General features: G+C 43.1%; 1 protein-coding gene and 1 non-coding gene across 2 annotated transcripts in view; one reads left to right on the forward strand and one right to left on the reverse strand.

Moving 5' to 3' along the window:
• LOC103176312 (FH1/FH2 domain-containing protein 3) overlaps window positions 1-25,236 on the forward strand; it is a 353,167-nt gene that overhangs the window by 293,470 nt on the left and 34,461 nt on the right. The window contains 5 exon segments of the mRNA XM_042332021.1: window positions 4,965-5,270; window positions 12,340-13,011; window positions 13,014-13,225; window positions 24,194-24,352; window positions 25,001-25,183. Of these exon segments, the coding sequence (XP_042187955.1) occupies window positions 4,965-5,270; window positions 12,340-13,011; window positions 13,014-13,225; window positions 24,194-24,352; window positions 25,001-25,183 (1,532 nt within the window).
• Window positions 23,896-23,968, reverse strand: trnaa-cgc. The gene has a single exon. It is a non-coding gene; the product is annotated as a tRNA-Ala (tRNA).

A 25,236-nucleotide genomic window follows, 5' to 3' on the forward strand; every position in this document is an offset into this window, starting at 1 on the left:
TCCTCCTCTACCCTCAACTCCATGACCACCGATGTCCTGACAGCCTGTCCGACATCGAGTCCTGGACGAGAGATAACTTTTTCCAGCTCAACGTACGCAAAACTGAGGCCCTCCTGATTGGCTCACGTCAGCGCCTCCGCACCTCAGGCGCCGACACCATCAGCATCCAAGGCTGCACTCTCCACCTCTCAAAGCCAATCATGAACCTCGGCCTTCTGTTCGACCCTGAGCTGCCCTTTCTCCCTCATATCCGCACCACAACTGGCACCGCCTTCCATCACCTCCGGAACATCGCCAGACTACGGCACTACCTCACCCCTCACGCTGCTGAAACTCTGGTCCACGCCTTCATCACCTCAAGGCTGGACTATGGGAACTCTCTCCTCGCCGGCCTTCCCGGCACCTCCCTCCACAAGCTGCAGGTCATTCAGAACTCTGCAGCTCGTGTACTGTCCCGCACCAGGCTTCGGGACCACATCACTCCCACCCTCGCTCGCCTCCACTGGCTCCCCATCCCCCAGAGGATCGAATTCAAGATCCTCACCCTCACCTACAAGGCCATTCACGGCCTTGCTGCCTCCTACCTCTCCGACCTACTATCCCCCTACCTACCCGCCCGTACCCTCCGTTCCTCTGGCTCCGGTCTGCTCCACATCCCCCGCCCCAACCGCCCTACTATCAGTGGCCGGGCCTTCAGCCTCTCAGCCCCTAGGCTCTGGAACTCTATCCCCCAGTGCCTTCACCGCTTCCTCCCTTTCCTCCTTCAAGGCCGGTCTCAAGACCTTTCTCTTCGACCGTGCCTTCAGCTCCCCTCTCGACTCTCTACCCCCTCCTCGCTCCCTCCCTTCCCTCCCCTCACCCTGACCATTTCCCCCTGCTCGGGTCCTGACCCAACTGTACAGCGCCTTGGGACGTCCTCCCGACGTGAAAGGCGCTCAATAAATGGAATCTTGTTGTTGTTGTTGTTAAATCCTTCCTTCATTGCTGTTTGTGTACACAGTGCAATTTTCAGTGTAATTCATAGCGGTTCTTAAAACCTGATACTCACTAATCTTCAATGTGGATCCTTGAGAATGACAAGATCAAGTACCTGTTACCAGCATTGCAATCTAAGCAAGTGCACGATATGATCAAATAACGGACAGATTTGTATTGCATGGTTATTTCGGTTCAAGGCACGTCTCTCCTCTTCGACCATGCTTTCGGTCACTCTTCTACCCCTACTTTCCCTGCCCTCCACCCTTCCTGATCCCAACCCCCTGCTCGAGTCCAAATCCCTGACTGTCCAACGCCTTGGGACATCATCCCGACGTGAAAGGCGCTCTGCAAATGTAATTTGTTGTTATTTTGGTTTAGAGCAATAATAATAATAATCCTTGCATTTGATAGCCTTATCACTTCATTGAGACATATCAAAGAACTTCACAGAGTGTATTGCAAAGTTGATTGACTGTGTATTTTGCGGGTGAAAAGAGTAGGAAGACAAAATACTTGCTACCTTATGCAGATTGCAATTATTATTGTTAATAAATGTACAGAATAATTGACTCCAATTGTTAATAAATGTACAGAATAATTGACTCCAATCTGAATGTCAACTGAACTGAATCTAAAAAGCAAAGTTTTTATATTACAGTGGGGTCACAAAGCAAATTGATTTCAAACAAGATTCCTGATTTAAACCCACCTAAATGATTGGAATTAGAAATGACCACATTTTAAACCCCAATATAAGAATCCAAGTTAAACAATGCTTTTATAAGAGAAAGGAGATTATTCCGATGTCCTGGCTAGAATCTTCCAGATAAAATTGGCCAGTCACTCCATGACTATTTGTGGGACAGCAACACACATTGCTGTGTGGAAACTGGCTACTGCATTTGTCTACAAAAGATATAAACAGTTAACACACTTTACAGTACATCCTATAAAGAGCTTTGAAACATCTTCCAGACTTGAAGGCGCTATATCAAATGTAAGGGTAATTTTGTTTTATATGTAGGCTGTTTTATATATAATCGTCTATCTCTTTAGTAAATGTTCCCCACTTTAAAGATGTCAAAAACTAGATTGGGAATTTTAAAGTGTGTGGGCCTAAAAGTTACCTTTTCCAAGTTTAATTGAAGGCAGCTGCTATGGAATGCTAATATGGGTATTTAAACATTTTTTGGTTAGCTTTAACTTTGATCAATAAGGTGGAGAGACATCCTATGTATAATTCTACAGAAGGTTAAGCTCAGCACAAAGTTCAACCCACAGATCTAAGCTCTCAGAAATTTATTACAAATTTAAGTGTTAAAATGACATTTACATAAACCTTATTGCAAGACATCCAGATGTTTGTAAACATTTTGTTGGACCAGCATCTCTTTATCAGTAAAACATTTAAAAACTAAACGTTTCCAAACCAAATCAGCCAGTGGTTATTGTTCATGTTAATTGTTTTATCTGTAGAGATGGGAACATTTTGTGTTGTTTCTTAACAGATTTCTTAAGAAGAAATGTTTAATTATCGAAATTCTAAAACATTGAATGTGGTGAAGAATGCATTCTCTCACGCATTTGATATTTTACTGATTTGATAATTACAGTTTTCTTCCTAAAACATCTTTGTGGAGTCCTGTAGCTCAGTGGTTGAGCACTCGCTTTGCAAGCTAGAGACCTGAGTTCAATTCCAGGCAGGGCGAAACCTTGGGCAAGTTTTCTTACTCCACACGCCTAATAATAATCCCTCCAAAACCAAAAACAATAATAAATTGGTCATTTTCAATCCACGACTGTTTGTGGGACATTGCTGTGCGCAATTGGCTGCCGCGTTCGCCCACAAATATACAGTCAATTCACTTTACAGTGTGTTCTGTGAAGCGCTTTGGGACGTCCTCCCGACGTGAAAAGTGCTATATCAAATGCAAGGATTATTATTATTATTAAACAAATATTGCAAGTTAGACCTGAATATTTGGCATTCAATGGAGGAGGCACACAGTAGGCAACTTTATGTAGAACTATTGAAATTAGTGCAGCTCTGGAGGCAGATACAGGATGGGAGGACAGGTTAGCAAGAATGAGATAACAGTAACTTCAACTTAAAGATTTGACACTAAATACCAGGATTGTTGACTGGTCTGTGCTAACTGAGCTAATCATATCCGTGATGCCTTAGGTTCTCTGTAACTACCCTCAACATCCCTGGTCTGCAGAGTGGAAGGAGTAATCCCAAAGGAGATCTGTCTTAATTGCTCTCTTGTGACCCCTGCTGGAAATGGTGTATGGTTGGTTGGTAAGGCCAAGCTTGGGCTGGGCTGTCCTCCACAATCAAATAGCTTTCTACTGCTCCCTGCACAGATATATAGATATGAATGGCCATTTACCTAAGAGCTGACACATGGAACTGTAGCACATCAGGGGTTAGTAGCATCATAGTCGGAGTGGAGAAATTGTGGAGTAGCAAGGAGGAAATAGAAGCAATGTCCAATTGTAATAATAATACTTACATTTGGTATAATGCCATTCACGTCAGGAGGATGCTACAAAGTGCTTCTTATAATAATAATAATAATAATCCTTGCATTTGATATAGCGCTTTTCACGTCAGGAGGACGTCCCAAAGCGCTTCACAGAACACACTGTAAAGTGAATTGACTGTATATTTGTGGGCGAACGCGGCAGCCAATTGCGCACAGCAATGTCCCACAAACAGTCGTAGATTGAAAATGACCAATTTAATTATTGTTTTTGGTTTTGGAGGGATTATTATTAGGCGTGTGGAGTAAGGAAACTTGCCCAAGGTTTCGCCCTGCCTGGAATTGAACTCAGATCTCTCACTTGCAAAGCGAGTGCTCTAACCACTGAGCTACAGGACTCCACAGGGGTAAATATGGAGGCATATTTACAGGACTTCTTAGCCTACAGGACTTCTTAGGGTAAATATGGAGGCAAGTAGTGTAGTGGTTAGCCTCGCAAGCGAGTGGACCCGGGTTCGATTCCCAGACAGGGCAAATCCCTAGGCAAGTTTCCTTACTCCACACGCTTCAGTTTACCTAGCAGTAAGCAGGAACCCCATTGTTTAGTCGATTAGCAGATCGCTTTCTGGGGGTGATAATCCCTCCAAAAAATAAAAGTAAAGAATAATTTGATAATTCTATCCATGACTATTTGTGGGATACTGCGGTACTCAATTAGCTGCTGCGTTTCACCCACAAAATGCACAGTCACTTCAAGTTCAGTAACGCTGTTTTACCAAAGCTGGAACAGGTGAAAATCCCACCATTGTGTCTGTTTGAAATGGTAACTTTATCATGGGTTTCATTACCTCCTCCCAAGCAGAGAGGATGGCTCTGTGACTTCTACGTGCCAATGATAAGTTGCCAATCCACTTCTGTGTCCATCTCTCACTCTCTGGTTTGGATGCCTACTGGCATGCGCCATTTGGTTTCATCGCATGTAACTTCCACCCTTTGAATAGGAAAGGTTAAGTGACCAAAGGACTCCAATGTATCAACAATGGAGCAATGGTACATACATCCATTCTGTAATTCTCCACGTGGTGGTTTCCCAATGTTAACCATCTGTGTGTGGATATCTCCCACAGGGAGAGAAGAGTTAAGGGTCAGTAATGCCAGATCACTCTTAGCTGCTGCTAGGAGAATGACATTGGCAGCAGCCTGAGAGCAGATCCACTGACTCTCCTCATCACTTCAGCATTTAAAAAAAACAAGGGAAAATACATTACCAAAAAAAGGAGGAAATAAGATAAATGATAGAAAGTGCAAGTAATCTAAATTTAAATTTTTAATATTCTACTGTGGATTGCAGAATCAAAGTTTTAAAACGTTCCTGTCTTTTTGCTCAGTAACTTTTACTTGTACCAATAAAACAGATGGCAGCATGCAGTACATAACTAACATTGAAGTGCTACAGCTTTAAGAGTATCTAAGCACCCCTCCTCCTTCTCTTCCTGTTAGCCTCTGCCAGTGAGAAGGAGCCTGAACCTGAGCCAGAGCCCGAGCCTGAGCTGGAGCCTGAATCAGAAGCTGAACGAGAAACGGAGGGGGCCACAGAGACAAGAGCCGCAGAGCTGGGACCGGAGCTGGAGAACGAGCAGGGACCTGAGCGCGATGCGGAGGAGAATGCGTTGCTGAGCGAAAAGGAGAGGCAGAATGAGGAAGTGAATGAGAAAGACAACTGCTCAGCATCCAGCATCTCTTCAGCCAGCAGCACTTTAGAAAGAGAAGAAAGGGAAGACAAAGTGACCAGTGACAATGAAAACGGTAACCGTCCCATTTTCTGTCACTTTCTCTCACAATGATGCATTGTATTAAACATCAGGGTGACTCTCAAAGCATGGGTGAGCAGCAATATTCATCAGTAGTGACAAAATCGATGCTGTGTCTTGCAATCCCACTAGATGTACATTCCAACGCACAATTACGTATTAACTTTTATAAGATCAACTTAATAGACAATAATAATCCTTGCATTTGATATAGCGCCTTATAACATCTGCGAGACATCTCAAAACGCTTCACAGAATATACTGTAAAGTGAATTGACTGTATATTTTGTGGGCGAACATCTATACAGCTTAATAAATGTGAGACATGTGCAGAGTCTTGCTTGCTCAGCACAGTAAGTGTTAATCATCTGAAGTAGACATGTTGCGATGTTTAAATATTTGGGTAAAGTTAGCTGAGTTTCCTAATTAACACAAGGAGCTCATTATGAAACGCTTATACCTTGCTCCTCTCCTTGTTATGATCTGCAAACCTCCTTCTCCCCCTGAAATATTCTGGTGTTTCCACCATTGTGACACAAGAACACGATAGGTAACTATTCTGACTCATCAGCGGAATTTCTAACTGACGCTCTGATATCATTAGGGCGCCTACAGTCACCTACAAAACGTTACTCAGTTTATTTTTGTGGAATATTCAACAGTCTTTAATGTTGAAATTCAGTAGCCTGTGGCATGATTTTAATGTGGGTGGGGGGGTGTGGAGGGTTTCTATGTGAACTTTATTTACTCTCTATCTTTCAATCCTTCTCATCACATGCGCCATTCCCTAAAGTGAAGAGTATGCTTGACACTGGTATGTGACAGTGACCAGGGCTAGTTGTCCCTCTCTCTTCAGGACAAAGTTTCTGGCTGAGCATGTCATATACCACAGTGGCACAGTCAGGATCTCAACCATGAGTGCGAAGCCTGAAATCCTCCATCTACTAGGCTCTGAATTCCCATTATCCAAATTACCAGGAGGCTTCAGGCCTTAGCCAGATAGTTGACAGTCTCAGTGTCAGTGTCTCGGATGTCACTATTACCGACAAGGCCATCTCTGACCACCACTTCATCTCCTTCACCACCTCCACCCCCCTCCCCACCTCCACCAGACCCACCACCATCTTCTACCGCCCTTGGAAGAAGTTACCCCCACAATCCCTAACCGATGCCTTGGAGTCCTCTGAACTCCTCTCCCTCTGGCCTTCAACCCTCACCGACCCCTCTTCTCCTCTCTCCCTCCTCCACAATACCCTCTCCTCCACACTCGATACTCTTGCCCCCATCACTTCCCGCACTGTCTCCTACTCCCGCTCCTCCCCCTGGTACACCACCCACCTCCGCTCACTGAAAAGCCAGGTGCGGGCTGCTGAACGCACCTGTGTCAAATCTGGCCTAACGGTCCACCGACAAATCTGGCTGGACCTCCTCAAAATTTACCGCTCCACTCTAGCCTCGGCCAAGTCGTCCTTCTACTCCAGGATAATCCTGGAGGCGAAGAACAACCCCAGGCTACTGTTTTCCACCACAACCCGACTCCTCCGTCCCCCCCGCCACCCCGCGCAGGTCATCTCCTCCAACCTTCACTGCGAGGAGATGCTGGATTTCCTTGAATCCAAGATCAAGGGAATCCGCTCCGCGGTCACTTCCCCTCCAACTTCCACCCACCACCCACCCCTTCCCTCCCACACTCCGACTCCTACCCATCCTCCCCTACACACCTTCGTACCCGTTTCCCCACCCTCTGTCACTGAACTCATCCTATCCCTAAAACCAACCACCTGCTCCCTTGACCCCATCCCCACTCCACTCCTTATCTCCCAGCTCCACTTTCTTGCCCCACATATCACTGACATCATCAACCTGTCCCTCTCCTCTGGCTCTGTCCCCATTCCATTAAAAACTGCCATCATCACGCCCACCCTGAAAAAACCCTCCCTTGATGCGTCGCAGCTATCAAGCTACCGGCCCATCTCCAACCTCCCCTTTCTCTCCAAGGTCTTGGAAAGAGTTGTCGCCTCCCAACTGCGCTCTTTCCTTTCCACCCATTCTCTTTTCGAACCCCTTCAGTCAGGTTTCCGTGCTGCCCATAGCACAGAAACTGCCCTGGTCAAGGTCACCAATGATATCCTGACCATCTGTGACCAGGGCTCCCTCTGTCTCCTCGTCCTCCTCGACCTATCGGCAGCATTCGATACGGTCGACCACGCTATCCTACTCCACCGCTTGTCCTCCCACCTCAACCTTCAAGGCACTGTCCTTGAATGGTTTAGGTCGTACCTTTCTCACCGTCTTCACTTTGTCTCGACGAATGGCTTCTCCTCCACCCCCCGTACTGTCTCATGTGGTGTCCCTCAGGGCTCTGTCCTTGGTCCCCTCCTCTTCACCCTCTATATGCTCCCCCTTGGTGACATCATCCGCAGACATGGGTTAACTTCCACATGTATGCGGATGACACCCAACTCTACCTTTCCTCCTCTACTCTCAACTCCACGACCACCGATGTCCTGACAGCCTGCCTGTCCGACATCGAGTCCTGGACGAGAGACAACTTTCTTCAGCTCAACGTGCGAAAAACCGAGGCCCTCCTGATTGGCTCACGTCAGCGCCTCCGCACCTCAGGCGCTGACACCATCAGCATCCAAGGCTGCACTCTCCACCTCTCAAAGCCAGTCAGGAACCTCGGCGTTTTGTTCGACCCTGAGCTGTCCTTTCTCCCTCACATCCGCACCACAACTGGCACCGCCTTCCATCACCTCCGGAACATCGCCAGACTACGGCACTACCTCACCCCTCACGCTGCTGAAACCCTGGTTCACGCCTTTGTCACCTCAAGGCTGGACTATGGGAACTCTCTCCTCGCCGGCCTTCCCGCCACCTCCCTCCACAAGCTGCAGGTCATTCAGAACTCTGCAGCTCGTGTACTGTCCCGCACCAGGCTTCGCGACCACATCACTCCCACCCTCGCTCGCCTCCACTGGCTCCCCATCCCCCAGAGGATTGATTTCAAGATCCTCATCCTCACCTACAAGGCCATTCACGGCCTTGCTCCCTCCTACCTCTCCAACCTACTATCCCCCTACCTACCTGCCCGTACCCTCCGTTCCTCTGGCTCCGGTCTGCTCCACGTCCCCCGCCCCAACCGCCCTACCATCGGTGGTCGGGCCTTCAGCCTCTCAGCCCCAGGCTCTGGAACTCCATCCCCCAGTGCCTTCGCCTTGCTTCCTCCCTTTCCTCCTTCAAGGCCGGTCTCAAAACCTTTCTCTTTGACCGTGCCTTCAGCTCCCCTCTCGACTCTCTTCCCCCTCCTCGCTCCCTCCCTTCTCTCCCCTCACCCTGACCATTTCCCCCCTCCTCGCCCCCTCCCCTCCCCTGACCATTTCCCCCCTGCTCGGGTCATGACCCAACTGTGCAGCGCCTTGGGACGTCCTCCTGACGTGAAAGACGCTTTATAAATGGAATCTTGTTGTTGTTGTTGTTGTTGTCTTGTGTTTTTTGAGCTGGAGGAAAATGAGAGTTTCACAGTCCTTCACCAGATCATGATTAAAAATGAATTATTAAACAACAAAAGTTAAAACCGATTCTTGTTAGTTAAGGGTATCAAGGGATATAGGGCAAAGGCGGGTATTTGGAGCTGAGGTACAGATCAGCCATGAACCAATAGAATGGCGGAATAGGCTCGAGGGGCTGAATGGCCTACTCATGTTCCTATGTTCCTATAGCAATGTCAGCACTTTATTTTAACCAAATTATTTGACTGAGCTGAGAAACAAGCTGGGGTAGAGCCCTTCTCTGGAATGCAGAAGGGCATTCTGCCCTGAAATGATTGCAATTTCTCCCTTTGTGGTCACTATTGATGGCGATAATTTAACACAGGGGCTATTACCCCACATCTGTGGAGTTTATGCGGTTTATAAACCCCACAAATGTAACCACAATTTGTGAAATCACTGCACCAATCAGTCCATCTGCAAGAAGGATACATAATGAATCTGCTGAGTTGTTTCCTGACAACATATGTCGATTAATTTTTCATATCTTAGTATCTCTACTGCACTGTCCATGCAGATGTGTGGGAGTGACCATAATGTACACCACATGTCATGTCTTCCATCCCTATGTACACAACTCAGAGGCTTCTGTCAATCACTTCTGAGAAAGGCCACATAAGCATTATTTGCAATACCGTGAAGTCACATTAACTTTAAACGGAGCTCCATACCAACATTGAAATCAGAACACATTTGCACCTAGATTCACTACAATCTGAGATAAAATCATTTGCTTTAACTTACAGTTACCATTTTTTGTTGTCAATATTTTGCTCTAATTGTATCATTGCCCTTCCTTCTTTCACTCCTTATTCCTTCTGCTGGAGAACGGGATTGTTCAAATGTCCTCCTTAACTCAGCCGGGACAAACCGAGTTTTGCCATCTAGTTATTGAATTACCAACCAGTAGGAATAATCTTTCACTATCTATAGTCTCAAAACTTTTAGCTGCTTTGAAGAACTCTAATAGATTCCATGATCACTAAGCAGCCCATCTTATTTATGACTAACATGTTCTTGTGTGAAGCTGTGCATTTCCGCTGGTACCGGTTTATCTCCACACGTTTGAACATATTCACATGCTCTTCACAGGCCTTTGACCAGCTTCTTTAGGAGAGGTGGGAACCATATTCAGCTGGGGGGGGAGGGAAGCAGAGGTACCTTTGATTTCAAACATTGCTTTTTAAACAGAATGAATCCTGCTGCTAGAAATTGATGAGAGTAACTAGTCTGTGGAGAATTAAGTCACAAGATCAAAAGATTTGTCTGGGTGAAGAAGGACTTTTGGCCCATCCAGTCTCATCCCTCCAGGACACCCACCCTACCATCTCCTTATTACTGCATCAAGCTGCTTTTTAAATTAGTCTAGTGTCCTGGTCTCCACCACCTTTCCTGGCAACCTGTTCTTGTCATTGATTACCCTCTGCATAAAGAAACATTTCCTGGTATCAGTCCTGAAGTTTCCCTTTACAATTTAAACATATTTCCTTTTGTTCTACTGTCATGATACATTCTAAAGTATTCATCTGAGTTTCATTTATAAAATTTTGTACACCCCTCTGAGGTCCCCTCTGAGTGTCTATTCTCAAGACTGAAGAGGCCTAGCCTACCTAGTCGTTGCTCTTGGCTCATTCCTCTAACCCTGGGAATCATCCTCATTGCTCTCCTCTGCACTGTCTCTAGAACCTGAACAGCCTTCTTATGTTGCGGTGACCAGAACTGTATGCAATATTCAAGATGCAGTCTGAGCATTGTACATCCAGACAAATGACATCTGGGGGATCTAAACTCAATTGACTTAGCGATGTAACCCAGGATCCTGTTTGCCTTGTTTATTGCTGCTTCACACTGTTTTGATATAGTGAGCCATGAGTCAACTAACACCCCTAGATCTTTTTCAGCTTTCCCCTTGGCAAGTTCAATTCCATTCATGGAGTACTTTGCATACCCTATCAAGCTTTTTTTTGGAAGATCTTTGTTGCCTCCTCTGATTCCACAGTTCTCTCCAACTTGATGTCATCTGCAAATGTAGCTATCTTACACCGAGTCTGCGAATCCAGGCAAGATGGTGCCCTGTATAGCCCTGCTTAGTATCTCACCCTTTTTTTACCTAGCTTTTTTTGACCTAGCTCCCCTAACAAAGTCCTTCTGCTTCGTTCCCTTCAGCCAATTCTTAATCCATGTCCATGCCTTGCCTTTGATATCCAGTGACCATATCTTGCATGTGGTACATTACCAAACATCCTTTGGAAGTTGAGAATATTACATTATATGGCTTCCTACAGTCCATCTAAACTGACACATTCTCAAAAAAAGTCTATGTGATTAGTCAGACAAGAACTACCCTTTCTGGTTAATGGGTCTATAGTTGCCAGATTTAGTTTTGTTGTCCTTCTTGAATATGGGAACAACATCTGCTTGCTTCCAGTCTGTTGTCTGCCAGTGCTGCACAAATCTCCGGCCTTGTCTCCATAACTACCCTGGAGTACAATTCATCCAGCACAGGGAATTTTTAGGTTTAAGACCCTTGAATTCATTCCGAATCTCAGCCTCCTTTGCATTAAAGTTTGCTGTCTGCTAAGTGGGGGTTGGGCATGATTTTAGTGCCCTCCATTGTAAAATCTTCTTGGGAAAAAATCTAGTAATTTAATATGTTTGCTATCTCCTATTCATTCTCTTATTCAACCCGATTTGAATCCTTTAGGATTTGAACACCCTCCCTGACTATCTTTCCTGTTGTAATATTGAAAGAATGTTTTGAAGTTACATTTTGCATTTGTTGCTTTGTCCATTTCCAACTCTCTCTTGGCTCCCCTAATCTCAGTTTTATTCTCTTGCTGCACAGTCTGTATTTAGCCCAATGGTTACCATTTTGTTTCTCTCGACAAGCATTCTAATTCTTCCTTTTCTTCTTTATCTCCCTTTTTATTTTCCTGTTGATCCATTTTGGTGTGTTTTTGTCATTTTGGCCCCTGATGCACTTGGGTATATAATTGTCCTGCATTCACTGTTTAACATTCTTTCGAGATATACTTTTATCCTCAACCAATTTGTCCCTGAGTAATGCCTCCCAGTCTATATGTCCCTTCGCTGAATCCTCATACCCTGGAGTAAAATTGTACACCAGAATTTGGGTGCGCGCTGGTGCTGTTTCCCAAGTTAAACTGAAGATTACTGAGCTGTGGTTACTGTCCCCTAGTTGATCAACTACTTCCATTTCCCGAATAGTGTCTGGGCCAATGACTAGAACTAAGTCAAGAAGGAAACTGGCCCTTGTGGGCTCCCTGACACACTGAGTCAAGAAGCAGTCATGCACGACATTTACAAGTTAAGAGTCTTTCGCACTTGGGCAATCCCAGTTCATGTTGGGCCGGTATGATACGAGCCAGCACTCCAATGCCGTTACGCTGGCCATCACAAAGTGCAATCTTCACCTTATTGTTGAACCAGTACCCAGTGCCCCATGTTGCTATGTTTTAATCACATTTTCCCTCTTGTTCCATACAATGACAGGACAATGGACGCAGAGCATCAAAGAAGTCAGTGTAAATGATCAGTGCAGTAACATTCTCAACAACAAGCGCTTCATGCTGGACATGTTGTACTCTCAGAACAAAAAGGCAGAGGATGAGGGAGAGGCAGAGCTCAATGATAAAGAGAAGGAAGAAAAAGAAGAGTCTTTGGCAAGCTTGGCGAGCCGGATCTCTATCCTACAGGCCAACAAACAAGCCTGTGAAGAAAATGTGAAGAAAATGGAGATTGACCATTTAGAGAACCAAGGGAGCGTGAGGGCTTTTACTGAGAAGTTCAACAGTGGTGAGATAAGCAAAGGATCAGGCTCGTCTGATTCTGAAGTGGCTGAGAAGGCTGTGGATAAAGTGGCAGCACAGCCTAAAAAGGAGTCTGATTATATTTGGGATCAACTGATGGCAAATCCCAGGGAACTGAAAATCAAAGATATGGACTTCACAGATTTGGAGGAAGAGGATGACGTGAACGTGTTAGACATGGAATGTTTACTTAGTTCTGGAGACTCGATACTTCCTCCCCCACCTCCTCCGCCCCCTTTTATGGGCATGCCTCCTCCGCCCCCTCCACTTGGGTGCCCGCCTCCTCCACCGCCTCCTCCAGTGCCCGGTATGTGTTTGCCCCCAGCCCCACCTATCCGGGTCCCTCAGTGTCCTGGGTCCCTCACCTAACCAGGGGTGAGCCGACATTCCTGAAGAAGAAGAAGACCATCAGGCTGTTTTGGAATGAACTCCGACCAATTGACTGGCGATACAAGAATCATAAACGATGCAAAGAGACCCTTTGGGCCCGACTGGAGCCTGTGAAGGTGGACATCTCCAAGCTAGAACATCTCTTTGAATCAAAATCCAAAGAAATACCAGTTACTAAGGTAATCTATACCCTTTTAAGATGTACCGACGGTTGGGTCAGGGGATAGAAATAAGAAGGAAAAAGAAAACAAGATGTAAAAGTTAAATAATACAATATATATTTTGTCACACATTCAACAGTGCTTTGGCAGCAGTATAGATGGGTATGTGAGCAGGTTGGATGAGAGAACATCAACAATCTCTTAATAGAAACACTTGCTGCATCGCTTCCCAATGTCACGCTCAACCAACTTCTGTTGACTGGACGAATGTGAGATTCTGGAGCCTATCTCGTGTTGACTGTCAAAAATAATGTTCTTGTTGTTGCTTATTTCTAGTCAGATTTTGTGTCATACACAACTGATGAAATGATCACTGTTGCGCGCAGTCAGCATGTGATAGATCCCATCACATGGGCACATTTAGATTCTGGTACAACGAGGTTAGAGTGTTGAGGTACGACCGCTCATGATGGATATGTTTCATGGACATCCTTTGGATGAGATGTGAAACTTACCTGCCTGTTCAGGTGGACGTTAAAGATTCAAAAAGAAAAAGGAGTTCTTCCCAGAGTCCTGTCCAACAATCCCAAATAAAATTGGTCACTCACTTCATGGCTGCTTGTGGGACATGGCTGTGCACAAAATTGGCTGCCGCATTTGCCCACAAACACAGTCACTACAATTTACGGTATATCCTGTGATTTTGATTCACAATGTCACACTCAACCAATTTCTGCCAATGTGAAAGGCACTATACCAAATGCAAGGAATATTATTATTTATTGTTATTATCTATCATGTGACGATCACTAAAAATAGTAGAATACTTCCACAGTGGAATTTCGAATAACTAATTGCTGAGGCAACAGGCCTGAAAGTAATTAAACCTTTGAGTACTGAGAAGCACAGCTTTCAAAATCCATCCTCCCTTGGTCTTGGGTCGATAAGCTTTTGCTGATTAAATCAAATAGGGAAATGGAGAGAATTACATGATATTTTAGATCCTGATACTGTTTGATTTCTTTGACTGCTATGGTTGAGTGAACTTGTCACTTTTTCATTCTTTCACTTTCATTTTCATTCTTTTTTTCTTTTCCTTCCTCTCCATTCTCTCCTCTCTTTCTTTTACTTTTGGCAAATATCATGTTTGTCTAAGTGAGTGGTGAAAAACTAATGGTACACGGAACCTTTTCCTTTATTTTACCGAATGTCACTGTTGAGCACTCCAGGGATCTATTCTGGTCTTTGCTGCCATGTGGACTTTGGCATCAATAAGCACAAAGAACACAGAGCATTCTTTACACCATGCCATTCAGTTATGTCAAATTCTACCTTGTTTGGACCCAGGTGAGTATTAAGCAGCCAATTAAGATTTGGCGGGCCAGATTTTACATTATGTTCTTCCTGTTTGATCTGGCGTTAATTCTTGATGTTACATTAACGGTATCTGGGTACTTGCAAGGAAAGGAAACTTGTGAACTATGAGCAGTATGTAGAAAAACGCTAGGAAAATGTTATTTTGATAGTATTAAAATCTAATTTGTGATGATTCTGAATGAGAATCCTCAAAAAGAAATCTGAGTCAAACCAATGTGGACTCCTTCCATTAATTGGAAAAACATTCCGTCCAACTCAAGGGAAATCCACTGTGAAGCAATCTAACTCCGGAGTACAGTTTCTGTGTGTCCATTTGGGTTTTGCAATGCAACCAGTTAGATACTTATTTCCTAAGTGTACAGTGAGAGATGACAGCATGTTCAGACTGAAGGGTCAGCATGATCAATAATAATAATAATTATCATTAATAATTTCATATAGAGCCTTATCACATTGTTGAAACATCTCAAAGCTCTTCATATGATTTATTGTAAAGTGGTAGTTAATTTGAGCACAGCAATGTCCTGCAAACAGCTAGAAAGTGTAGCCTACAAGGGACAGAATAAGACCTTCCAAGTGGATGCAAGCATGTGGATCTACATGCTAGTAGTGTCTTTGCTGGACATAACCCAGGAGCAAGATAGTCGAAGGTTTGCACTGTCCTTCAAGGAAATTGTAGAGCTCTGAAATGTAATGCATCTGGTCATTCATCTTGGCTCGTGGTCCAATAGTTAGCTATTTCACCCATAGATCTTGGAAAGCTCACATCTGCCAGGAATCCTTTAGCAAAATGTATTCATGTGGAGGACCACAGACTTATTTTTAGATATATCCATTTTCACAATGATCAGCCATAGAGGTTGGTGAGGCAACTGCATCTTACAGTACGGTGGTGTGCTCTGCGCACAAGTTACCAATGAATTCCCAATGTCAGTTCCTTTTGCTGATACGATTGTCCGATAGGAATACAAAACATTTGTTCCATGTGTGAATACTGAAAGAAAATCTTGTTTGTAGATGTCAATTGTACGAGTACATGCCATGATGTCTTCATCCTCTGTGCCTGTGGCTGCTCAAAGAAATCTGGATACCATATGAAACTGGAGTTTAATTTCCTATATTTGCAAAAAGGGTGTCAAGCGCTAACTGCGGTTTCTGAATAAAAGAAGGAGAATAAATCCCCAAACTCCCTGTGGGCCAGCTGTTTCAGTCTCAGCCTTTTTCAAACTTTGCCAGCTTTTGAAAAACACCGAACACAACCCAATTTCTCAGGACAACAAAGGAGGCTCAAAATAACACTTCCTGTGTGAATATTGCAAATTAGAAAATTTCAGCTCTAGTGCCAAGACATTAGTTTGAAAGTGTCTTGGGATGTCCTCAAGACACGAAACGAGTTATATAAATTTGTATTTGTTGTTCCATTAGTAATTAGACTCTATTCTGGCCAGTGACAGGTTTCTAACCTTACCCATCCCTCAATGAAATTATGGCATAAGAATTGCAAGTAGTATCTTTTTCCAGGCTAAGAATAATAGTGAAGTTTGGTGCTGAAGGAAAGTGAGTGCTTTCAAAGCTAGGAATTGGTAAATTGGGGAAGAGATAGGAAAAGTAAAAATAAAATTAAAAAAAAGGTTTGTGAGAATACTAAAGCAAAAATAGGAAAAAAGTAGTGATATATAATAATAATAATAATAATCCTTGCATTTGATATAGCATCTTATCACGTCTTCGAGACGTCTCGCAGCGCTTCACAGAATATACTGTAAAGTGAATCAACTGTATATTTTTGGGCGAAACTCGGCAGCCAATTGACTAACTAGCCGGGTTCCTACTTTCTACTAGGCAAATAGAGGCACGTGGAGTAAGGAAACTTGGCCAAAGTTTCATCCTGCCGGGAATTGAACCCAGGTCTCTCGCTTGTGAGACAAAAGCTCTAACCAGTGAGCTACAGGACTCCACAATCCTGTAGGCAATGTGGTGATAAACAGAAAGTTTACTAATTGTTTTACAGTACAGTGCAATTTAAATTGATATAGTGCCTTTCCACATCAAGAGGAGGACTCAAAGTGTTTGACGATGCAGCTTGGGCACCCAAGCCAGAGAATGTGAACCGAGGTGGGTAAGAAGGGGAAAAGTGACCAAAAGCGTGTTCAAAGAGGTCAATTTTGAGCCATGCCTTAAACGAAAGGAAGGAGGGACTGATTGCTTCCTGGTTTGCCTTTCATTTTGTTTTTGAAAATTTGTTTTGTAGTGTTAGGTTTCATTCTGCATTATTAATCCATTCTTTATCCCCAAGTTGTTGAAATTTTAAAAGCATCAGCCTTTTGAAAAAAATGGCTTTGGTGCCCTTTAAGTTTTTCAATAATAATAATAATAATCCTTGCATTTGATATAATGCCTATCATGTCATCGAGACGTATCAAAGCGCTTCACAGAATATAGTGGAAAATTAATTGACTGTATATTTTGTGGACAAAATTCAGCAGCTAATTGTGAACAGCAGTGTCCCACAAACAGTCATGGATTGAGTGACCAATTTTTTAAAATAATATCTTAAGGGATAAGACTTGGATTTCTCTCTTCCCACTCCTCTTCAAAAAAATTATTTGGTCGCAAAAGGACAGTTCATCGCGGGATAATAATAATTCAGTGATTAACGGGGATTCCTGCCAGTAACCAAAAGTACATTGCGTTCAATTTAAGGGTTCTCACCATCTAATTCCTACACTTCAAAAGAGGATCCCACAAGTCAGGATAGATGTACTGCTGGTTATCAATAGAATTCCCCAATAAAGACCTTGAGTTACTGTTTGTAAATCCCGCGGCAGCCAATTGTGCACAGCAATGTCCCACAAACAATCGTGGATTGAGTGACCAACGTTTTTTTTTATTTATTTTTTCCGTACCATTCCTTCATATATACCCTTCAAAGTATTAATATTCCACATCCTCTGATCAACATGAATATGAAATACATTGTGTAAGACTCTTTGGACAGTAAACACTTATGTAGTAATTTTAAATATCGGCAGAAGCAGTAATTTGAAGAGAGCTTTTTATTGATAATTCCATGAAAATGTTAAAGATGACAGGAAACCAATTCAGGATATTTATGTATCAGATTTTAAAAGCATCAACCTTTTGAAAAAAATGGCATTGGTGCCCTTTAAGTTTTTCAAAATTGCTAATAAATGTCATGTTTATAATCTAATTGGTGATATTTTACTACATCATAACGCTTGCCCTGTATAATGTATAATTTTGTTATAAATCCTAAATATTGTGTTAACAGGTTTATGGGTGAGTTTCCATAATCTGACATACTTAGCACAGACATATAGATTTATGCTTAGTGCTAAGACCAACACAGAGACGTGGCACAGAGAGAGCATTAATTTAATGCGTTCCAAGCTTCCTTTGGAAATATCAAAACACAAAGAGCATCTGCCAAACCTACTCTGTGTAAAATTGGATTGCAACCAGCAAGGTCCCACAAATAGCAGATCAACTGTCAGTTTTGCCTGGATAATAACAGTCATTGCACTTAAAGTAGCTTGTTGAATGAAGAACTTGAAGATTAGATGTAGAGAAGTTTCTAAAAAAAGTCCTTCTGCCCATTTGTATATTTATCTATTGTGGCTATGTCTCCAATACTGTGAATTTTATACTGTAAAAGGCATTGCATTCAGTTTACCAGGACCACCCACTGAGCACTTTTCAAACGTAATCATTTCAACCGTCAGTCAGTGTACTTCCAGTAACATTGCATTTTGAAGATTTTCTATAAAAATACAGTAAATCAAGTAATTCATAGTCCATTAGTATGTTAAACAATGTTGTTGATTTGTACTTTTTGAAGCAGTTTTCTTTATCCCTACAACGATGACAACATCCTTTTAACGTTTGTTTTTTAACTGACCATATTGGGGTCAGAAAATGTGGTTGTTATCATAATTACAGTTTGGCCTAATTGTAAAGGGTTTCTTTATTGTGCTAATTTGTTTATAACATGGTAGCAGTTTCACTCTATTCGCTGCGAATGCTCGCAGTGCGCCTGCTTACTTCTCATGCACTGGCCAGTTTTTGAGCTAAAATAGCCATCTTTCGGGTCATCGAGTCGCCGACAATGTCACTGCCTGTTACTATTGCATGCGCAGTAAGAGGACGTGATGTCGTCAGTGACCTGATAACCTGGAAACCATCCGTTTTTCATAGCATTAGATACAGCCAAGCACGCAGTGAGCCTGCATGATAGCAGCTTGTATGTGCAGTCAAACCATGCAAGCGCCTCATTATAGTGTTATAGAACATAAGGACAAAAGAAAGGCTAGACGCAAAAAGGACCAAGGTCCATCTAGTTCGCCTACCGCCTTACTGGCGGTCGCGTGCACATATATCCCAAATTACCTATGTACTATATTCCACAATGTTATTTTCCAAAAAAAATGATCTAATCCGTGTTTATTGGAGCCTGTTCCACAGGTTTATTATTCGCTCACTGAAATAGTGTTTCGTAGGTTAGTTCTGAATTTACCCCTTTCAATCGCAGGCCGTGTTCTCTGGTTTTACTATTCTGGACTATTTGAAACAGCCTGTCATGATCTACATTGTCTAGCCCCTTTAGAATCTCAAAGACAGCAATCATAACGCCTCTCAATCTTCCCTTTCCCAGTGCGAACATGCCCAATTTACTTAGTCGCTCTTCAGATTCCAATCCCTCCAGTCCCTCATTCATTCTGGTTACCCTCCCCTGTCAATTTCTCCCATATCATTTTTGTACTGCGGTGACCAGAACTGTCCACAGTACTCTGAGTACTGTCTCACCAATGATTTATACATTGGCAGGATTACTCCACTATTTCAACTTGCTATTGATCTTTTGATATATCCCAACATCTGGTTTGCTTTACTCACTGCCACAGAGAATTGTTGTGAGAGCTTCAATTTATTGCCAATCAGGACCCCTAGGTCCTTTTCATTTTCCATACATATTATTTTCCTTCTGTTCAATTAATAGTCCCTTCCTGGATTTTTTTTGTCCCGACATGAAGTACTTTACATTTCTGCAAATTGAAATTCATCTGCCAAAGGTCTACCCAATTTCCAAGTATGTTCAAATCCTCCTGTAACCTATATTGTTCAGCTTTGCAATATACCACCTTCATTAACTTGGTGTCATCTGCAAACTTAGCCATGGTGCTTGCGACTCCTAGTTCCAGATCATTTATACAAATATTAAACAAAAGATGTCCTAAAACAGACACTTGTAGAACTCCACCGGTAAAATTTTCCCAGTCTGATGACATTTCCTGTACCACCACACTTTGGGTTCTTCCGATCAACCAGTTACATATCCATTGTAATACACTTCCACTGATTCCTGCTTTTTTTACTTTCAGTACCAGCCTCTCAAGAGGAACTGTATCAAAAGCATTACTGAAATCCAGATATACATCAACCACAGCCTTACCTTTATCAAGTTCCCTTGTCACACCGTCAAAGAAAACCAGTAAATTAGATTGGCAAGACTTCCCCTTCATGAACCCATATTGGCTATCATTTATGATTTTATTTCTATCCAGGTGCTCCATGATTTGATCCTTAATAAATGCCATCCATAATTTTACCCACAATGGATGTCAAAATTACTAGTCTGTAGTTTCCTGGGTCACTTTTGTTACCTTTCTTAAAAATAGGAGTAACATCTGCCTTTCTCCAGTTCCCCGGCACCACTCCAGTATTCAGAGATTTCTGAAAGTTTTATGCCAGGATTTCTGCGACTTCCTCCCTTAGTTCCTTAAGGATCCTCGGATGCAATTTATCCAGCCCCTGAGATTTATTTACCTTAAGTTTGCACAGCTGTTTGGCAAAGATGCTAGAAGTGATATGAATAGTGTCGCAACTTTACTCTGCAACATCCTTGATTCTACGAGACGGAAACCATACTCATTGGCTCCTGTCAATGTCTTTTATCTTCCAGCTCTGACCTCCTCAACCTCCCAGCATATCTCTCAGACTTACCGAACCAGTGCGCAAAGTAGGCGTCATGTTCAACCCACATCTTCCTCCACCTCCGCCACATTGCCCGCCTCTGACAGTACTTTAATCCAGACGCAGCCAAAACACTCGTCCATGCCTTTATCACCTCCCAACTCGACTTTTCGAATGCGTTCTTCGCCGGTCTCCCTAGCTCCACCATGCACAGGATCCAGCTGAACCAAAAATCCGCCGCACACATATTCACCTTTACTAAACCCCGTACCCCCATCACACCAGTTCTAGCCAGGCTCCACTGGCTCCCTATTGCCGAAAGGATCATTTCAAGATCCTCACACAAGTTTTGAATCCCTTCATGCCCTGGCAGCTCCCTGTCTCTCCGACCTGCTTACCCCACAGCCCACTACCTTCGCTCGAGCCATGTTCCTTGTGCTCTCCATTCCACCATTGGTGCCCACGCTTTCAGCCACTAACTCTGGAACACTCTTCCTCTATCCCTCCACCTTGTCCCTTCCTTCCCATCTTCAGGTCGCGCCTGAAGATTTTCTATTTGACCGTGCTTACAGTCACCTCCCCCCGGCTCGGCGTTATGCTCCAGCACTGTCAAGCGCTCTGGAATGCTACCCTGCGTGAGGGGCGCTATATAAATACAAGTTGTTGTTGTTCTCTTTCCAGAACAATCAAAAGAAATCAGCCAACTCAAAATGTACCCCTGTGATTGCACGTGATGATACACACTCTATCATCTATCCCTGTATACAAAATAGTAACCACTGAGAAATGCACAATTATCACTGGCAAACTCAGGTACAGTTGTAAAAGCAGCATTACTAAGTGCCAGGTGTCAGTGGATCCTGTTCTTGGCGGAACACTCCTTTGATGAGTATGCTTGGCATAGCAGCCCCTCTAATGTGGGAATGTGTGGTCAGAGTGGGAGAGCGATGTGATACTAAACAGGCAGAGTTCGGTCAAAAGCAATCTTGACTTTTCAGTGCTATGATGTTTTCGAGCTCCAACTGACTTTCTGAATATTTCAAACCAAAACGAGAGAGTGCTAGAAGGCTGCAGTACCATTCAGACTTCAGAGCTTTCTCGGAATACACCACAAACGTCTGGTTTTGTCATGTTTTTGGTGCTCAGAGCCTCCTGTGGTCCTCAAAGGACAGGGTCTGTTTGCTTTTCAGCGAAATGTTCTGGGGTTCCGTGCATTCCAGCAATTCTACTTTATAATATTCTGCAGGTGAAATTACCAGGAAATCATTCCCGCAGATGTTATTTGATTGGAAACTCGTGTGCGTCTTCTCAGCTCTGAAGGCTGGCTCCCGTAAGGTCAGGGGATGTGCAGTGGAGATCCTCAAATGTTCATTCATTTGTAAAGAACATTCATTCTTAAAAAAAATAAGTTAATTTTCCTTCTCTTTGCTTCATCCGATGTGCCATTCCCCAGGCCAGAGGGTATGCGGTCAGCCTGTTGCCTGCCCTAAGCCAATAGATCTATTTGTCCAGCAGCTGGGAGTTCCATGAGAGCTTTCCTTCCAATTTGCTGTCCTTCCTGCAGTGACTGACATCTGCTCGGGGCTTCTTCCCTGACAGCATGGCAGTCGTCAAGAACAGACCCTCATGGACAGCCTGTACCCTTCCTACTCATCTAACAGACAATACTGCTCTGAATTACTTTTCAATGGACTTAAAAATTGTACAGTGCACTATTATTCCTCTGACTGCTGTCCACAAAACATTTGATATTATAACTGGTCTAGTTTGCTGTATTTTTGAATGCGATTCCTTAATAAAGGATTCAATAGAATTCCTTTTGAGTCACAGAAACTCTGCTCCAAAGGCAGGTTGTGTCAAAGTGGAGATAGTTCACATGCATCAATTTGATGCATTTCCAGTTACAAGGACTTTCCCTTTACATGACTTGCTTTCCTTATAAAGGAATCACAGGCCCAAAATTCCACCTAGTCAGCCTCTAAAGACCATATTCTCTTAACATTTAAGATAATGCAGAATTGTGCAAACATCTTCAAATTGGTCTCAATTTGGAAGTCACATTCTTGTTAAGAACTGACGAAAGTTGTCTTCCAATTTAAGACTGAACTTAATGGGTCTTCCACAATTCTGTGCAATCTTAAATTTACAAACAAATTGTCCTACATTTTAAAACTGAGGGTAATTGAGAAATACTGCAAATTAGACTCCATTATTTAGTGAGATCATTGTATTTTTGGTTTGGGATTACTATCAAGAAAGGAAGAAACTTTATTGTCCTATCAAAGCATCTAAAGTGCTTCCCAGAAAATACTGTCAAGTGTAGTGACTGCTTTTGTTAGAAAAAGTTATCAGTCACATTTATATGCATCAGCAATTCCAGTTAGTACAAAAAATACAGTCTAGTAATCATTTGTGTGCTTCACAACATATTTGTTTTAAAAGTGTCCTCAAAACATGTGTTCTGTCGCAGATCCAAAACATTTAGTTGCAAACTTATGAACGTGGGCTGAAAAATTGACTAGAGTTAGTGAGCAGAATAGTAAGCTCGCTTAACTCTCTCCTAGTTTCCCTCGTCTACAATTTGGAGATCTCAGTTATCCAGAGGTGTGTGTCAGTCAAGCTTAGGTCAAACAACAGCAGCAACTTGCATTTATATAGCGCCCTTCACGCGAGGTAGGGTCCCGGAGCACTTCGATGATTTTGACCCACAGTGGATATAGTGATGGATCATTGTCCTCGAGGCGGTTTTGGACTGATTCTGAGGGTAGGGATTGAGTTCCAACAGGACCAAAGTGGATACTAAATCAGTATGTTGGTCAATAATGCTTTGCTAGCGTGTGATGTTAGATATTGTATACCGGTAAATGAAGTGTTAATTTGGTGTTTGTGTGCAGTGATTAGGTTACACAGGTGAATACTTTTTGTTTTATCTGGGACGTCCTCCCGACATGAAAGATGCTATACAAATGCAATTTTGTTGCTGCTGTTGTATCTGAGTACACTAGGAGTACAAGTGGGCAGTTCAAATATATAATATAAACAAAAAAAATCCTTGCATTTGTATATAGCCCCTTATCACAGCTTCTAGACATCTCAAAACTCTTCACAGAATATACTGTGAAGTGAATTGACTGTATACTTTGTGGGCGAAACACGGCAGCCAATTGCGCACAGTCGTGGATTGAGTGACCAATTTATTATTATTTTTTAAAGGAATTATTACCCCCCAGAAAAGTGATCCACCAATCGACTAACAAGAAGGTTCGTACTTACTGCTAGGTAAACAGAGGCGCGTGGAGTAAGGAAACTTGCCCAACGTTTTGCCCTACTGGGAATCGAACCCAGGTCCTCTCGCTTGCGAGGCGAGTGCTCTAACCACTGAGCTGCAGGACAAATCTATTTTAACTACGTAAACCTGCCCCATCGCTGTGCTCCTGTGTTTGCAGAATTCCTGGATGGGAGTGTTGGCTGAATTATATAATAACCATGTGTTTCAAGAGATTGTAATTATTATGTTAAAACCATCACGTCATAACAATTCGTCTCAGGAGGAGTGAGCTCGCACTTCTCAGTGTGATATCAACTGGATATAACCACTAATACATGTGCTTAACTCAGAAAAGTGCATCGGATGGGAAGAGACAGGAAGTCATTGTGTTAGATTCAAAGAGGAGCAACGCCATTAACATTGGATTGACAGTATTACCCCCTCCAAGAACAATCAAAACAGCTATCCTCAACTTTGATGAATATGCCTTGAACAAGGAAGGTATAGAGGTAAGCTGCTAAAATCCTCCTATTTACACAACCTATTTGTCCATTAGCATGTGCCACATATAAGGAAAGGGAGTCCAAACATTCAGAATGAACCTCCCACTCGGGTGATGGTAGTACAGTAACATGGTGTACCACGGGTGCAAACTCAGCTGGCTTCATTCCTTATATGATAAATTGACGATTGCAATTGCTTTTTGCTGCGAAAGGAGGAAAGGGAAAGAAAGTCAAGACCAGAGATTCCAAATTTAGAATGAATTGAAGAATTTTCCGAAATGCTGCACAATCTTAAATTTCAAGATAATAATATTGAGGTTAAGACCACAGGGGTATAACTGTGCAGGGAGTGGGTTGATGAGTTACCCCAACCCTAATGTGTAAACATAAATCAATGACTTCTGAGTACACTCCGAATCAATTGTCTTTTTTTTCCTTTTCTTATTTGTGGTTCGTGTTTTGTGCTTATCAGGGCAAGGTATCTGAACATTAGGTACAGAATACTTTTCTATTCTTTCTCTTGTAATGTGAGTCTACGTTACTAGGAACCAGGTTGAGAACGTCCAAACACCAGTGCACAGATCAGTCAAGAAATGTTTGTTTCCTGCTAGTTACACAAAAAAAACACACAAGGTTTGTCTGGTTTTGTTTTAGAAAATCTTAACCATGATTCCTACGGAAGAGGAGAAGCAGAAGATCCAGGAGGCCCAACTGCTGAATCCTGACATTCCCTTAGGCACCGCAGAGCAGTTCCTTCTTACCTTGTCCTCCATCAGTGAGCTCTCAGCTCGACTCCAGCTCTGGGCTTTCAAACTGGACTATGAAACAGTCGAGAAGGTACGTCCACCCTCATTGAGCTAATATTCAACTTACGTTATGCATCAAGGGAC

The sequence above is a fragment of the Callorhinchus milii genome, unplaced genomic scaffold (genome assembly GCF_018977255.1).
Source record: "Callorhinchus milii isolate IMCB2004 unplaced genomic scaffold, IMCB_Cmil_1.0 Scaffold2, whole genome shotgun sequence".
NCBI lineage: Eukaryota > Metazoa > Chordata > Chondrichthyes > Chimaeriformes > Callorhinchidae > Callorhinchus > Callorhinchus milii.